Here is a 17,602-nt window from a genome sequence, read left to right as displayed (position 1 = left end):
GGCCCACCCTGAACCATGGGAGGCATTTTCGGGTATTGCACAATGCACATCGGTTGATTTTAGGGAAACAAATCCGTCAGCAGGGGGCTCCGCAGGCGTTAAACCCCTCGTCACTCGTCTCCTTCCTTCCCTTCTGCTTTCGCTTGCTCGGGGCCAGCATGACTCTCACCCCTGCCTGCCCTCCGGCCGCCGGCTCCGCCGTCACCGGAGCCGGGAAGCTTCCGACTACCGGATCACACGCCAAGCTCCTCCCTCCTCACTCCGCAGCCGCGTGCCGTCTCCACCTTCCCCGTCTGGCCCCGCCGTCTCCCCTGTCGTGCAACAACCTTGCCCCCGTCCCCGCTACCACCTCCTCCACCGCTTCCAGGAACCCCACCAGCGCCGCCCTCTACCCCTCCCATCAGACCCTCGCGTCCATGTCCGTTCGCGAGCAGACAGCGCTCCTTTCGCGGCAGCGCCACTGGCGCCGCGCCCGCGACCTGTTCGACCGCGTGCGCGCGCTCCCGGGCTACGCCCCCAACCCCGTACACTACAGCGTACTCCTCCGCCACCTCGCCCGCGCCCGCAGGTGGTCCGAGCTCCGCCGCACCTGGCTCAGGATGGTCCGAGACGACGCTCTCACACCCACCAATCCGGCATACACCGCCCTCGCCGATGCGCTCGCCAAGGCCGGCTTGGCACAGGAATCCCTTCTGCTTCTCCTGCACATGCGCGCACAAGGTGTCGCCCCTGACGAGGTGTCCATGAACACCTTTGTCCGCATCCTCAAGGACGACGGCCGCTACTCAGACGCCCTCGCCCTCTTCAATAATTGGTGCGACGGCAGGTTTGATGTTGAATTTCTTCATCTTGACTACACAACGGTTTCTTGCCATGGACAGATGCAATTCTTGTTGGCTGACCTGTGTCATGACAAACTTGATTCTGCTGGCCCCTCTGGCGTTGAGGAAGTTCCTAGGAAGCCAAAGCTTGTTGTTACCTATAACACGTTGATCGCCCTTTATGGGAAGGCTGGGAGGCTCAAGGACGCGATGGAAATGTTTGTTGATATGCTGGTTTATCAGGTTGTGCCAGACATATATACTTTCAATACGATGATCAATGTATTTGGGTTGCATGGCCGCATGGAGGTGGCAGAGGCGCTGCTTGCTAACATGGTCATCAGGGGTGTCACTCCGGACATTAAGACGTACAATGTGATGATGACGGTGTTTGCTTCAATGGGAGATGTGGAGGGAGTTTTGAAGTACTACCATCAAATTGGGAGGACAGGGTTGTGTGCTGATGTCGTGAGCTATAGGGTTGTGTTGCAAGTGCTATGCGAGAGGAAAATGGTGCGAGAAGCAGAAGATGTGATCGAAGAGATTATGCAGTCTGGAACTTGTGTTCTTGGACAGTTCTTGCCAGTTGTCATGAAGATGTATATTGATCAAGGATTTCTTGATAAGGCACATGTGTTCTTTGAAAGGCATTTCAGAGCTCTGGAGGTTTCATCCAAGATTGTTGCTGCTATCATTGATGCTTTTGCAGAGAGGTGTCTATGGGAAGAAGCCGAGCATGTTTTCCACTATGCTAGGGGAGTTGGGGGCAAGAGGGACATTGTGGAATATAATGTGATGGTCAAGGCTTATGGTTTAGCCAAACGATATGACAGAGTCACTTCTCTACTTGAGAACATGAAGGAGTCTGGTATTTCACCAGATGAGTGTACTTACAATTCGTTAATACAAATGTTTTCTGCTGGTGGATTTCCACAGAGAGCTAACAAGCTGTTACGTAAAATGAAAGAGACAGGATTGAAACCATCGTGTGAGACATACTCTGCTATTATTAGAACTTACTCCCACAGTTTCTTGGCATCTGAAGCCATAGATCTGTACAATGAAATGAAGGCCTCAGATGTGGAGCCAAATGTTGTTGTTTACGGATTGCTGATTGATATGTTTGCAGAGACAGGACAAGTAGAAAAGGCACTTCACTATAGCAACTTGATGGAAGAATCTGGAATCACTCCAAACCATATTGTGTTAACTTCACTTATCAAGGCCTACAGCAAGGTTAACTGCTGGAAGGAAGCACAGGGTTTGTATGCAAGGATGGGGAACATGGATGGTGGCCCTGATACAATTGCCTCGAATTCCATGCTAAACCTTTATGCAAAACTTGGGTTGGTCATTGAAGCTAAGGCAATCTTTGACAATTTGAGGAGAAATAATCAGGCCGATCATGTTTCATACATAACCATGATGTTCCTCTACAGTAACATGTGCATGCTTAATGAGTCCATTAAGATAGCTCATGAATTACAAAATTCAAGTTTAATATCTGACCATGATTCATATAATGCTGTTATGGCATGTTATATGGCCAAGGGAAACTTAAGAGAATGTGCAGAATTGGTGCAGAAAATGTTGGAAGATAAAACCTTCCCAAATGCCTCAACTTTTAGAATGATATTTTCTGCAGTGAAAAATATCAATATTTTATCAGAGGAAGTTTTGCAGTTAGAATCAGCATATAGTGATGGCAGGAATTCTGCCAAGCAAGCTATAATTGCATTCTTGTTTTCCACGGCTGGCATGCATGCTGCTGCATTAAATATTTGTGAGCATTTTTTAAAGCCTGAGTTGACAATTGATCCCTGTGCATACAATGTTGCCTTCAAGGTGTACGCGTCCTGTGGAGAGGTGGACAAAGCTTTCAGTTTGTTCACTAAGATGCATGCTTCAGGGTTCAAACCGGACCCAGTAACCTACATCCATTTGTCAACTTGTTATGGGATATCTGGAATGTCAGAAGGCATGAGAAGGATAAACGGCCTTCTTGCATACAGAAACAACGAGTTTAGTAAATATTTGCATAAAACACAGGTTTCCTATAGAGAAACTGGAAGCAATAATCTTGCTGCTCAGTTAGTCAAGGAATGAGATGTTGAAATAGTTCACTCTGATAAGCTCCCGAAGAGATGATGACTTTGTTGTGGAATTTGAAGCTGGAGGTAATGTAATTGGTTATCTGAGATGAGTCATGCTTGCTTGAAGATAGAGAATGGGGATTGGAAATATTAGTGTCATCGATGATTGTTGAAGGTGAGTCCAATGCTCCAGTCAATCTTTTATACTGGTGGTTATTAGTGTTCTGTTTTCTCTATTGATTATTTATTTTTCAGCTGTATAATTCACTTATTATTCAGTGTATATGTGTGGGGCAAGGGGAGGAATATTTTCCATGTCATACTTTAAACAGGAGCCGCAACCCCTGTTTGTATAGCTGATACTGGCACAGTACCTCCTCTGTGGCTGCTGCCAGTTTCTGGTGCTGAATGGCCCAATAATGAAGTGTAACCACCTCCAGTCTGCTGTGCATTTCAGTGAGACCATTTCCTTAAAATATTTTGTATAGTTCCTTGAAATCTTTTCACAGTAATACTTTCATGCAGTTTCCTGTCCATACTGGTGGGACATCAAGGTGACTCATGTGTAACATGATAATTTCCTTCTGTGCAGTAAAGGGGTTGGGCATGCCCATGGCTCCATGTGAAGTGTGCACAGCTGCTGCTTGGAGACTGCAGCTATGTGGATCAAAATTCTGGCAGGTGATGGTTTTAGAGTATTTTTAACCAGTTTGTCTCTGGAGTCTGATAAGGGATTAGTAAATTTTGAGCAGCAAAAGCATCATTTTTTCCTTGACACGGTTATAATGTTCATTATGTGATCCATTATGACAGAACATCAAGATATGCTCACAATCGAGCTAAAGCTACTTGAAAGGTCAGGCGACCCTACCTGTGTGTCGGCCAACTTTCGGAGTGCCACTTGAGGTATGTTGACCTCCTTCGTCAAATTTCAAACCGATGTGCGGGTTTAGTCAAGAGCAGGGATGTCGCTCCCCCGGGTGTTCTAGTCCATCCCTACTTAACTGGAAGGGCGTAGCTATATCAGGGGCGGACCCAGAAAACAAAGTTAGGGGGCAAAAATGGATAAATGGGCTGAGTGGGGGCATATACATGGGCTGAGTAGGCCATTTTACTTGTAAATGGGCCATATGCTGCTGGGCCAAAAAACTCAAGTGGGGGCAGATGCCCCCATGGGCCATGACGTGGGTCCGCCCATGGCTATATCTCAGGCGCCTGATTTTTAAGAAAAAAATCTTAAATATCAGTCGACGCATCAGATCCGTTGGATTAAGATATAGATGCCATCCTCCCTCTTTCCTGTCACATATACTGCGGTAGATCCAATGGTCAAGCGTGTCGATTGATCTCTAACTAAAAAATAGGCGATTTTTCAATAGCAAAACCGTAATTGGAAATACTTTCTTCATCCTCACCTCTGTCGGGTTCGGAGCGTTAAAAATCTGAACACACATGATATTGTCAGAATCTTGTAATGTTACTTTTTTTTTACACATAACAAATATTTTCTTTGTATAACATATTGTGATAAAAGATAATAAAGTAGTTTCTACGATAAATGTATTATTAGTACATATCACGCTGCTAGACACATATGCTATCTTATACTCCCTCCGTCCCATATTAAGTGACTCAGATTTGTCTAAATATGAACGTATCTATATACTAAAATACGTCTAGATACATGTAATATTTCAGCACTTAATATGGGACGGAGGGAGTATATGAAATCATGCCAATTTTTAAGCATACAAGAGTATAACGGGTTATAGCTCCTCATATTAGCCGGCGGGATTATAATACCCCATACCCATCTCCTAATATATGAATTCCCCACGGATTTCCAGGGGCCCATTGCCATCCCTAGTCAAGAGAAAACCCCTGCGAAAATACTCTTCCAGTTTGACATCCAGTCACTTGCCACATCAGTCTAATAGGTTGGCCCATCATGTCTGAGCTGAGCAAATTAGTCAAATAGTGATAAAGATTGTAACAAGTTTGCAAAGGGGTAAAAGCATATTTAAAATGGGATAAACATTGTCATAAATTTACAAGTACGGCGTAAAATGTGATATTTGCAACTTCGAGACATCTCATGAACAACATTCTTGCTAAGCTATACATGGATAGATTCATAACTAAGCATATTTACAAGTATGCCATGTCGGATATTTGCAACTTCAAGACATCTCATGAACAACATTCTTGCTAAGCTATACATGGATAGATTCATAACTAAAATCACATAAGAATTTGTCCTAGTCTTAAGATTTAACGCTAGCTAGGCTAGTTGCTGGTTATTGGATGAGAACTAATATCCAATATTGTCGAGTCTACATGACTGAAAGAATCTGTGTGTATTCCATCGTGGCAAACAATCACATGCCCACTTATCTCTGATGTTTTGCTTTGTCTAAGTTTGCTTTCCTCCACTAAATGCAAACTTGACATAGTTGTCTCACTGGAAGCAACCTTAGTCCTTGATGGTGAACACCCTTCTTCCATGCTTGCTTCAGCATCAAAAGTACAACCATTACCTGCTTCATAATACTATGCTATTTGAAAATGAAGGAAATGTTATCTGCAGAGTTAAATGAAGTTATTTCAGTTACTAGTTACCTCCTTGCAGGAAAAATGCATTAACCGTTGAATCCGTTGTCGAATGCTTATCACTTCCCGATGGACTTGTATCATACACTGGATCAGCAATCTGGGTGTCATCAATGATCTCTAGTTCCTTGCCTAGAAAGAAGGAAATTATTGCTCAATAGTACTTGAGATCCATGACATAAATTCATAGAAATAAGTGATATTTCTGAGATTACCTGGTTCTTCATTTTTTTGAACTTCAAAAGGGTTAGTGCTTTCTGTTGATGATGACAGTAACTCAGGATCATCTGAATGCGGGGACATTTGATGGAAATCGTTGCTTGTCATCTCCATTTCTTGTGGGTATTCCATAACGCTAAGATCTTCCAACGGTATACTATGTGATGAATTCAAATTCTCGGTGTCTTGAGCTTCCTCCCAATCATTTATATGTCCACCAGGTAGTGACATGTCATCATCTGATGAATCGCTAATTAGTACCGGTGGCTCGATGTCAAGAGGACAAGGAATCTCTCTCATATTTTGGTCCAAAGGAGGTTCTTCATCTGTTTGACTGAATGAAGACACATGTCCTTGGTTTCGGCTATCCTCCAATAGCTCTTTCTGGACTCCTTGATCAGTAACTGAAGAAGTACTTTCCGAGTCATGAACAGAGCTATTTTCACTATTTTCTCCTTCAAGATTGGGAACCGCATGTCCGTCACTTGCCCTCTTTTCCATAACAAAATGTGGTCTAAACCGAGATGGCTGTAAATCTTGCCAGAAGTCACTGAGGAATGGTGCTCCTTCTGTGAAGCTCTCATGCCTCCTAAGTGCCATGCTTATATGTGGTTGAGATGGAACAAGAATAGGCTCGACATTACTTGAGTTATCTCCTGTAGTGGAGCTACCCTCATCTTCTTGCTCACATGTCTGATCAAACGTGCTTCTCATTTTCAACGGTGCGGATGGAGCAGAATCCGGGAAGTTTTCTTCATTGTAGGGAAGGTCAAAAGGATTTCTCCTAGGTGCAAAAACAGTTGGAATTTGAACATTGAACTTTGATAACTCCTCCACTGTTGGGATGGAATCACCACTACCAAAATCTATCAAGTTCCTATCTACGTCTTTCCTAACCCTATGCCTAGCAATCAACATCTCCAACCTTTGGTTTCTCTCTATCTCCAAACATCCAATTTTTAGTATGTTCTTCTGATCATCAGCGCTCCATGCCACAACTTTAACACCTTCCTCGTCATGTTCATTGTCAGCATTGACCTCTTCCTTCTCAGTTTCATCGTCAGTGCTACGTTCATTGGAATCGCCATCTTGAGATGACACTGATGAACTGGTGCCTGACCTAAGCTGATGAAATGTGTGGAGCATTGGATGGGTATCGGTTTCTGAGCCATCTGATGCAGCTGATCCTGATTCAGAAGAAGAGCATCCACCTTGAACTCCCTTCTGGATTTTCTGCTCTCTGTTGTTGTGTTTGGCCTCCTCACTAGATAGAATTCTTTGAAGAGATACACCCCCAGCTGATTTACCATTATCATGGATATTCCGACTTTTAACTTTTTGTATCTTTTTGTAGACATGATCATTTTCTGGATTGTTTGGTTCACCATAAGCTAGAATGATTCCAAGGAAGAAGCCAGTGAATAGGAAGATAGGTGATGCGGCCAAAAGGAGGGTAAACCAGCTGAAGAAGTACTTGTACAATATTACAAGAAAAAACAATAAGCAGAGAACTGAAGGATGGCGTTGAAGAAATCGGCCTGCAGGCCGTAAGGTTAATGCCTCCTTTAAAACCTTTCGCCATTTTGTTGCAAGATTTCCCATACTCTACGTGCAAGTCTGATAAGAATAAGAAACATAATGTAGGACAATCATCTTGTTATTGTAAATCCCAGATGTTGTGATTATGTACGAAGATAATAACTAATAAGCACCATTTGTTTTGGAAGAATCGATCTATATGCATTTTACTTAGCACTCCAACTTTCAAGAGATAATGGGCTTTAGACCCGAGTGGCCACATTCTTGTTGATTTTAAAGAGAGCACATTCCTGATTTTCATCCGAAACAATTTAGGTTATAGGTACATAAAGATATATTCAAGATTGCAACTCCCAGAAAATAATTGAGGTAGATTCTCTCTCCAATGAATTTCCTTTATCTATGATTTATGTCAACTTTCAACAATAGCAGGCCATGACTAGTCATGAAATCCAAATTGATATTAAATAAATATAAATTTTCCCTGGACCTCGAAACAAATTGGTACTTGTCATAAAAAGGAATATACATGAACGCAGGATCGCCATCTCCCCAAGACCGTCTTATGGATGTCTACTATTGGAACTTTGGAAGAACAACTCACATCCAGTAATTAGTTATTAGCCCATTCCTCTCCCCATAAAAATAAGACAACCCTCGTTGAAAGATAATAAGTGAGAATGTTCCAAAGAGGAGATAAACCGAGTACCTGAACGGGGATTAGGGGTTGCAATTTCTCTCCTCTTCTCTTCCTCGTTCTTCTCCTTGGATGGTGCTCCTCCCGCCTCTCCTTGCGAACAGAAACAAGAGCAAACCGATGTGATGGAGAAATAGGAGTGGCGGGTCTGGACCTATCACAGTTTTGATGAACGAGAATTTGGGAAATCTAATATGGGCACATGCCCAGATTAGCTTATTGTGTGGCATCTGCTTGCGCCAGATGATTTTCTCATCAAGGGTCAAGATAAACAAAAGGATATTACTTTCGCTCGCAACAAGATACCGCACAATGAATAAAGCGACGTATTAGGATATTACTGTCATCACATCTCAAACAAACCGAATTTTATGGACAAAAAAACTTGACCTCTAATCATGAGCTTCACCTAATGGGGATTTTTGATAAAATAAGTTTAAGTGCTTAGAAATTCCATCTCTCATCTGATCTGTTTTCAAGTTTTTACCGAATATAGATTTTCACATGATACATCCTCGATAATATGTTTGTTTGTTCAGGAATGGGAATGGCATTGATGCTAGATGACCTGCGAACCGCACCGTCGGTGCCTAAGGAGTTGGCAGTTGGTTTTGTTCCTCAATACTCGGTCAGCTCTCCAATTTTACTGTTTCATTTCATGAGCCCTCTCATTATTAAATAGCTTTATTTTCTTAATTTAGTATTTATCGCTTTCAGATTTCAACAACTCTATTTGCTCCAAAAGTCCCATTGGGGTTGTATTTATGTACAGGTGATGCCGCCGCCAGGATTTCTTTCATGCAACCTGCTGAACCTTCCAAATTCATTATGCTGCTGGATTGATTTTGGTTTCCTTTTGTCCTCGAGGTCTGCTTGCAATTCTTTCCTTTTGTTTAGAGATTGTCTAGCAGTTGAACTGAAAGGGAAATACTCGCTGCAGGCACAGAAAGAAACATTGTTACCTAGTCCCTCGGTACCATAACGAAATCACTATGCGTAAGACACTTCCGTGTCCGAACTTGGTACGACACAACGATGGATGGTTGTAGCCAGCCCAACTGATGCGATGGATGGCTAGTACTGATTGTCGTATGAAAATCGTACGCATGATGTCGGTACGTGTAGCAGTGTCGGTGCCATAATATGAGGCACGCACGTATTACTAGATCATCAATTTGATCAATTTGATCTATTAAATACGTATTTTTCTTAGCAAAAAATAAATCGTTAGATTCGGTATCGAAAGAACTTTCTAATGATATTTTTTTTAATTATTTAACTTATATTTAATTAGCTAAATCGACGATTTAGGAATACATGCGTGTCTCGTGTTATGGGACGGAGGAAGTAATCCTTTGCAGAAGTATTTAGCAAGCTAACTAGAAAAACATGTAACGTTAAGCTGGTCATATAGCAATCTGCATAGTGATTTGACGCTTTATTACATTACATATACATATGGTCAGTCACCGACGGACAGGATTAGCAGACCAGGCATGCAGGATCATGCTGCGATTTTGAAAAATCCTTAAAGCCCACATCTCCTAGTAGTTGTTAGTGGTAAAGGCACTGTCCATCGGACGAATTTTGGGGACAAAAACACTAAAATCGTCCACTCTATTGCCATTAAAACCTTCAGGCGCCATGCCCAGCCCCCAGCTCAGAGGCCCGAATGGTGTTCTAGACAATAGCCATGCCAGCAAGGCGGATATACTCTTGTAATTTTTAGATTATATCATTCACTGAGAACACGATTACTCTATTCTCCGAATGACTAAACTGCACTTGCCATATATGCATGAAGAACAAACAAGACCTTATATTTATTTCTAAGAGCAACATAAAAGCCCTAAGCGTTGATATAAATTAAGGGTGGTACATAAAGGGTAACAACGAGTGGCATGCTACTGTTTCAAAATAGCACACAACCAAGTCCGATTTATTAACATGATGAAAAAAGGGAAAATAATGGACCAAAACAAAATGGCCTGCACACGGGTACAACATGAGCAACTTAATTAATACCAATTCTTCATATATTGCGATCATCTCAACCAAACCGACATCTCCTTTGTATACCTCTCCATTGCTGGTTTTGGCAGTAAGAGAGATACAACAGTTGAGTCCTCACCGTCTTCATTCTTGCATCGTGTATGATAGCTTATTAATTTTGAAACAAGGTCCCCCGCAAGGGGTGTACCGGCAGCGATCAGCTCAGCCTTCCCGAGCCGAAGTGCATTGCCGCCCCCAATCCATTTCGTATCACTAACCTCATACACTCTGTCCATGCCAAAAGGTGGTTGCTCTCTCCATAATGCCATCAGATCCACCATAGACTCCATGCAATCCATCGTGGTGTCCAACTTAGCTTTGCGCATAAGCTCAAGTATATGAGCGAGTGGCTTTCCAGTCAACTCATCAACCGTGGCTTCAACCATAGGAGAGAAATGTGCATTCCCATAGTAACCACGTGGTAAGGGGGTATCACTATTTATGCTTCTTCCACGGGAATTTAGAGTAAACATGACACGCACTTTCTGACAAGACCCATAACCCAGTGCCAATGTGCGGCAACGCCACATGACAGCTGTAATCAGCTCAAACGTTGTGGCGGATTTGGAGAGTTGTCCTTGGATGTGGCTTCTTAGAGTTTCTATTTCTCTTGGACCAAAGAAGAAATATTGCACTACCATGTTTTCTGGTTGAGTTGATAGCATTACATCATCCCCCGTACGGTCCAACCCACAAAGAAAGGGTTTATATGCCGGGTAGATATGGTCCATGGATGGTGGGATTCGTGCTGTGTAAACATCTCTTTTCCACACCGGTAAAGTGGTAGGAACCAATTCACCACAAGCAAAATCAGCTATAGATTTGATAAATTGAAGAATACCAAATCCATCAGCAATGCAATGGCACATGTGAAGTCCAATGACAAATCCTCCACATTTGAGTTGTGTCACCTGGAAACATATATATGAAGTAAGTCACAAATCATAATGACATGCTGCCGCGATGATGATTTATGTATAGTTCAAATATTGATAGGCGACAAAAGGAACTAGAATAATTAAGATGATCAGATATAAGATTGGTTCACACCTCACCCCCTCTTTTCTTAATAAGTGTCTGACATTCTTCAGCGTCAAAGAGAACATATTGACACTTTTGTGCTAATTGAACTAATGAATATATGGAACAATAATAATAGGCAAGACTATTATGCATCACTTTTAACAACAATTGTATAATTTTGCAACTAGAAAGCTAGTTCAATTATCATTTTAGGTGCATCCAATCGAAGCACCAAATTTTGTAAAAAAAATCGAAGCTACTTATTAATTAATTTGAAGCAGGTTGAATACAATGTTAAACTGATGATTCCTTTTTTTTTGGTGAGAAACAGAAAACTGATCTGTGTAAAGTATGGAATGGAAAAGTTAGGGGTAAAAGTCTCAATTACCACTTACCTAACAAACTTGTCTTTATGATATGCGTCGCAATTTTAAGAAAATCTATATACTTCCTCCGTCTAACAAAAGATGTCTCAAGATTGTCAAAATTTGTATGTATGTAGACTAACTTAGTATATAGATGCATTCAAATTCGATCAAAGTTGAGACATTCTTTGTTGGATGGAGGGAGTATGTAATTTGGTGGTGAAACAATCATAAGTAAATCGGAGTGCATATATGATAATCCACAAGCCAAAAAAGGGGGGAAAAGGAAGTGAAATTAAAAACACTAGCTACCTGCATGTAGAGCAAAGGCTTGCCAACAACGTCTCTAGGGTCGCCAGCGTCTCCAAGGAACTCCTCGACGCACGGGTACGGCGGCAGCAACGGCTCGCCGAGCTCCTCCAGCCGCACGTCCGCGGCCGCCTCCACAAACACCACGCCTTCCGCAGTGCAGTCCACCGCCAGCTTGTTTCCTCCGGGGAGCTTCCGCAGGCGACCGGCGATGGGGTAATAGTGCGTCAGAGCCCCCGCAAGAGCCGCCTTGAGAGCCTTGGCCACGTTGTTGCCGCCGCCGGCGCCGGCTCTGTTTTCTTTTCCCGGTGGTGGGCTGCGGAAGAAGCCGACGACGGACTCGTAGAAGCGCAGCGTCCACTGGTCATCGAGGTCGGAGAGGAGCTTGGTCTCGCGTGGCGTCGGCCGTGCCGGTGCCACCAGCTCCGGCTCACTCCGGCGTGCCGTGAAACTCACCATGGCTTGCAGAAATGAGAGAGTATGTAGTTTTGTGTGTATGTGTGTATAGTGCTGAATTAAGGTGATGGAAACTCGAAGGTGCAGTGGTTTGCCGGAGCTGATGGAAATGTTTCTGTATATATAGGCATGCAACTGCTGCTAGGCGGGCGCGCCATGCAGGAAGCTGACTAGCTGAGAGTCGTTGAAAGATGGCAAATACGTACGCAGGTTTTGAGGCAACGGCAAAGCATTCGCCCGTTGTACAGAGTTGAAGGAGTGGGGCGGAGGATCGGACCGCTTGAAGGAACAAGCTAGTCGTGTGCAATCGGCCCATCAACTTTGATTCATTTATTGACGGTTAGCACATACCAGTCTGCAGCAGCTAGCACAAGCGTTGGTCTCCGTCTCCCCTGGCGGGCAGTTGCCATGATGCATCACCCGCCCTAAATTCCCTTTCCACAGGAATCAAAATCCTAGCTAGGTTTTCTTTTCCATTTGGTACGTCATCCGCTTCGGTCATTTCGTTTACGATCCGTGCTTTCTGTCTCTCATCGATCCAGCAGTGCTCCAAGCGAAAACCAACACGGCAAGGCGGAACGCTACCAGCCCGGTAGGACCATTTACGAAGGAAGAGACAACTAAAGCTCCCAGCCCTCTTTCTCTGAAAGACCAAATGGAACATTATCTGTCGCCTCAAAGATCAAGGCGGACTAGGCATTGAGCTTCTGGAGATAAAAAACAAATGCCTCTTTAGTAAATGGCTGTTTAAACTCCTTAACAAGGATGTAATGTGGCAAGAGCTGCTTCATAATAAGTATCTTAAAAATAGCACCCTTTCTCAGACAGAGGCTAAGCCAACTGATTCTTAGTTTTGGAAGGATCTTATGCGGGTTCACTACAACAAATGTGTTGATTTATGACATTTTCTTAGTGATGGTTGCTGAAATGGTCATAAAGTTATGACCATTCCGCATCAAATGGTCATAGACTGTTCGGAAGACCCCATATCCTAAATACTTATGACCATTTGCTTCAAAAAGGTCATAATTTCATCACACAAAATGGTCATAAAACAACAACGCGGTTTACGATGTTATTTCTAATTGATTGTGACCAATTTAAACCGTCATAACCTCATAAACTATGATGCATTAGTATGACTGGACCAGCCAACTCAGCAATTTCGTCCACTTGTCGCGTCTATGTGTCAATCCATGCTTGTTTGTCCAGCCTAGTGTTCCAATGACACGTGGGACCCATGGTCAAGAACCAACTATTGACATGTAGAGAAAAATTTGCCGACGACAGAACTCGAACGCAAGACCTAAATTGCATATCTCTACGACCAAGCCATTAGACCAACTAAATGTTAGTGTCTTGTACTACCGCGGGTACATTTTATCTTTACTTTGTCAGAACTACAGATGGGCTGGTTTAGCAATCCGCCAAGTTGGGCTGCCCTCCGGCCCGTTCGGGGTGGCAGGACCTAGCTATGTAAGCATCGTCCTAACCCTAACCCTTGGACACACCCTCTCATCTCCAGCCTCCTCTCCCCACCGCCATCTGCCTCCCTCCTCCATTCAACCTCACCGTCGTTTCTCCTCCCCGAACAACAGCATCACCTCCGACCTCCGTTTCTCCTCCCGACGCTCTCCCTTAACCATCTCTTTGTCCACCTGCAACTACGAGACACCCGACGGCGGAGGCGAGATTGTACTGCCGTCCATGGCCTCGTTGCCGCCGGATCCGGCCTCCCCTTACCTCGCTGCTGATCCAGCCATCCCCTGCCTCGCTGCGGCCGGATCCAGCCTCACTGCAGCTCGTCGACCTTCCCTCTCCCGTGGATTCATTCCGCTCCCCTAACGACGCGCCGGATCCGTGCCCGCCTCCTCAGACGCAGTGGTACATGAGCTCCAAGGAGCAGCAGGTCGGTCGCCGTTGAGGACCGCCCGTCTGACAGCAGAGCAGAGTATAGGGCTGTAGCTTTTCTCCACTCCCATGTCCTCGGCAGCATCTTCTCTTACCAACAGTATTTCACGGCTATGGTCCTCTGATCCCATCCCATGATTTTCGTGTTTTATCCTAATGAAGTACGTTGCAGGACGATGTGGATAATGGGTGGTTGGTTGGTTGCTGCAAGGGTGGAACGGCCGAGTATTCATAGTAGAAGGTAACGATACATTAACACATGTCCATGCTTTAATGTTACGAGCTGAAATCTATGGATGAACCAGCTGCTTGGGTTCAGTTTATAGTAAGTTCTCATTCCAAGATGGCTCAGTGTATGGTAGAAATAAGTAGTCACACAGTAGTGTCTTGTAATGTTTAGATGCCTAGAGATGCAGAGGAGAATTTATTGATTTTTTTTTATTTTTGTTAAATTGTTATAGAAGAATCGTTATGCCTGAAGCTGCTCAGTGTATGGTAGAAATAAGTAGCCAAGCAATTTTACAGATTACCTGTATTGATTTTTGATGCGTTAAAAGCTGTGTAACTTAACTATCTTCTTTATTGTCAAATTGTTATAGAAGAATCCTTATGCCTGAAGCATTTAACAGATGCTTGATCGAGCATTTTTTATGTGTTAAAAGTTATAATGGCTACAATTTCAATTTGTGCGCTGGACTCTTAAATAACATGCGCATTCAATAATTTGTGTTTTCTAGTGTGTTTTATCCTAGCATAGGTGTCTGGTTCTTTAGCAATCGCTGTTTTGAATTCCATCGGTCTTCTTTGTGTATCTTGAGAATCTTAGTTTATGCTCTCAAGAAACATTTCGCACTAACTCACCATCATCCTCTGTACTCCGCATACTCCTGGGTGTAGGCACCACCATCTGTTATTCTTATATTAGTTCTTATTTAATTCCATTTTGAAGTGAATATTAGAAATACTCTGCTGTTGGAGATACAAGGCAGAATTTTGAAAACTACATTAATGTTGGATAGCATTGTCATTATGTCATTATATTGTCTTTAGCAGGCAGATTAATTTACTTGAGTTGTCATAATAGAATATCATTATTTGCATCCAATGAACTATTAGAAATATGTCAGTTCTACTTCTGCATGATAAGTTTGATATAACATACTGTATAAGCACACATAATATTATGTGCATGAGGGCTTGATTGTTTTTTTTGTCATTTTTGTTTATTTTCATGTAAGTATACATGAGATTTTGTTTACATGTACACTTAGTCCACCTGAGCTTTATGCTTCATAAGTTTATACAACTAACTCTAATGCCAACATCATGCAGGAGGAATGTTGTACATGCGAGGGCGCCAAAATGATTTGTTGTAATCGAGCATTAAGAAGCGCAACGTCAGTCTTAGGCAGCCATCCTTGCAAGTCTTGCTACCAAGATATGCTAATAATATATATCAACTAAGACCATTCGAATTCTATGTCTGATGTACTTTGTCTCTGTGTACTTTGTCTGATGGGCTGAATCAACTGGATGTATATATTGGTTGAATGCATGTATTGGGCTAAAAGCGGGAGAGGCCCAAACATTATAGTACTAGGCTGATGTTTTTGCTGGAAGAATCAAGAATTTTAATACGTTTAATAACAAACAAAGTTTACTCGACCGATAAAAGGCCGTGTCCCAATTAATATTTGACTGAAATTGGAAAACAATGGCCGAAATCCAAAATTACGAAAAGATCTAGAGAAATAGATTTCTCGATTGTAAAAAGGCCGTGGCCCAAATGAAGTGTTGTGCTAGGCCCATTAACATGATCCGTATGGACTGGGCTGATTTCATATTATGACCATTTGATATCGTCACAAAGTTTGCCATGTCAGATTTCCAAGTAGGATCTGACGTGTCCAGGCCGGGTTGTTTGTGAAGAAATAAATTCGTCATAAATTTTATGACGATCCAATTTGGTCATAACCGTTTATGACCATTTAACCAAAAAGATCATAAAGTATCGTTAGTGACGGTCGCTTTTTGACGATTTGATTTTGGTCATACGAAGGTCATAAATGAAAACTAGTGACGATTTAGTGACGAAAATTGGGGGTCATAAATCAGCATATTTCTTGTAGTGGTTAAAGATGACTTTTTTAATCGCGGTAATTTTATCCTTGGGGATGGGACCGGAATTCGTTTCCAGGAAGATACCTGGCTTGGAGATTCGCCGCTTGCTCATCAATATCCATCCTTATTCCATATTGTGCAACATAAAAACGTTTTTGTTGCCATGGCTTTTGCGATGGTTCCTCTAAATATTCGTTTTGGACGGAATCTAACTGGTGCCAATTGGACGATATGGTTACATTTGGTACAATGCTTAATGATGGTTGATTTAACGACTGAACCCGATAGATTTGTCTGAAGTCTTACTTCCTCGGGCGTCTTTTTTGGAAAGTCTATGTATGCTGACTTTATGGAGGGGCAAACGGTTTTTCATCGGAAATACATTTGGAAGTTAAAAGTCCCATCCAAAGTCATTTTAACTAAGGATAATCTTGTAAAACGAAATTGGGTAGGGAGCCTAAAGTGTTGTTTTTGTGATGCTGATGAGAGCGTTCAACATCTTTTTCTCTTTTGCCCTCTCGCTCGTATTATTTGCTGCATCATTTTTGTTTCTTTCAACCTTCCACCTCCGAGTTCAGTCACTAATATGTTTGGTAACTGGCTTAATGGGATGGAAAAAAATTTTAAAAGCTCATGTTCGAATGGGAGTTTCGGCTTTCTGTTGGGCTATCTGGAATTGCAAAAATGATGTTATTTTTAATCAATCCAGAGTTCCTCATTTTTGCAGGTTATCTTCAAAGCCACACACTGGATTAGACTATGGGCTTTTCTGCTCCCTGCGCACCTGCGGGATCTTTTGGCTACTGGATGCAACCGGCTGGAGATGGTATCTCGGGATATCTTCAACCGGGCTGGCTGGCAGTGTACTAGACGCCTTGTAGCATAGAGTCGCTATGTTTATTTTTTTTTCGCTGGCTTATTCTTGTATCCACGATTGCCGATCGGTGACTTGAGATTTTAAACTCTGCAATAAAAGTTGGCTGTGTGCATCGATTGATGCAGAGGCCGGGGATCTTTTCCCCTTTTCAAAAAAAAAAAATCTGCAGACGTCCGATCGATTGTTCAGGAAATCGTTGGCTGTTCAATTCGCCTGGGCCTCACGCTAGCATTTTTATTTTTGCTGGGCCGGGCGCCGGTTGGTTAGCTGGGCCGGTTTCGCAGCCCACAACCCACAAGTATCCTGTGTACTTTCTAAAAAAATCAAGTATTCTGCATACTGACATAAAACAATAGTCTTTTTTTCGAAAAGGGGTTCTCCCCAGCATCTGCATCGAAACGATGCACACAGCCAATTTTATTGCAAAGTTATATCATCTTAGTACACAAATCAAGGATCACACAAAGTTGAAACAAAAATAAGACAAATAAAGCAAAGATCCTAAAAAA

The 17,602-nt window shown here is 42.7% G+C and overlaps 3 protein-coding genes and 1 long non-coding RNA gene across 12 annotated transcripts; 2 read left to right on the top strand and 2 right to left on the bottom strand.

Moving 5' to 3' along the window:
* Positions 1-85: 85 nt before the first annotated feature.
* LOC104584742 (pentatricopeptide repeat-containing protein At1g73710) lies at positions 86-8,993 on the top strand. 9 transcript variants are annotated; one of them, XM_024454513.1, is made up of 8 exons: positions 86-3,089; positions 3,194-3,370; positions 3,507-3,595; positions 3,728-3,820; positions 5,544-7,295; positions 8,519-8,607; positions 8,752-8,846; positions 8,920-8,993. In XM_024454513.1, the coding sequence occupies exon 1, from the start codon at positions 159-161 to the stop codon at positions 2,925-2,927; it is 2,769 nt and encodes a 922-aa protein (XP_024310281.1). In that variant the 5' UTR covers positions 86-158; the 3' UTR covers positions 2,928-3,089; positions 3,194-3,370; positions 3,507-3,595; positions 3,728-3,820; positions 5,544-7,295; positions 8,519-8,607; positions 8,752-8,846; positions 8,920-8,993. The 9 variants fall into 9 exon arrangements, with proteins under 9 accessions (XP_024310281.1, XP_024310287.1, XP_014753257.1 ...); XM_024454519.1 differs by having other exon boundaries at positions 8,697-8,846; XM_014897771.2 differs by having other exon boundaries at positions 7,098-7,295; positions 8,752-8,993.
* Positions 5,095-7,437, bottom strand: LOC100840168. Its single transcript, XM_024457313.1, has 4 exons — positions 5,740-7,437; positions 5,534-5,656; positions 5,297-5,451; positions 5,095-5,127 (listed from the first exon to the last, which is right to left on the bottom strand). The coding sequence occupies exons 1-4, from the start codon at positions 7,343-7,345 to the stop codon at positions 5,095-5,097; spliced, it is 1,917 nt and encodes a 638-aa protein (XP_024313081.1). The 5' UTR covers positions 7,346-7,437.
* A 1,031-nt stretch (positions 8,994-10,024) lies between the features above and the next one.
* On the bottom strand, positions 10,025-12,187 carry LOC100832842 (acyl transferase 1). Its single transcript, XM_003563093.1, has 2 exons — positions 11,732-12,187; positions 10,025-10,942 (listed from the first exon to the last, which is right to left on the bottom strand). The coding sequence occupies exons 1-2, from the start codon at positions 12,185-12,187 to the stop codon at positions 10,025-10,027; spliced, it is 1,374 nt and encodes a 457-aa protein (XP_003563141.1).
* Positions 12,188-13,676: 1,489 nt separating this feature from the next.
* On the top strand, positions 13,677-15,694 carry LOC100833153. The gene is made up of 2 exons (XR_137909.4): positions 13,677-14,336; positions 15,428-15,694. It is a non-coding gene; the product is annotated as an uncharacterized LOC100833153 (long non-coding RNA).
* Positions 15,695-17,602: the final 1,908 nt, after the last annotated feature.

The sequence above is a fragment of the Brachypodium distachyon genome, chromosome 1 (assembly GCF_000005505.3).
Source record: "Brachypodium distachyon strain Bd21 chromosome 1, Brachypodium_distachyon_v3.0, whole genome shotgun sequence".
Classification (NCBI taxonomy): Eukaryota; Viridiplantae; Streptophyta; class Magnoliopsida; order Poales; family Poaceae; genus Brachypodium; species Brachypodium distachyon.
Note: the sequence above shows the minus strand (reverse complement) of the source record. Positions and strands in the feature narration are given on the sequence as shown.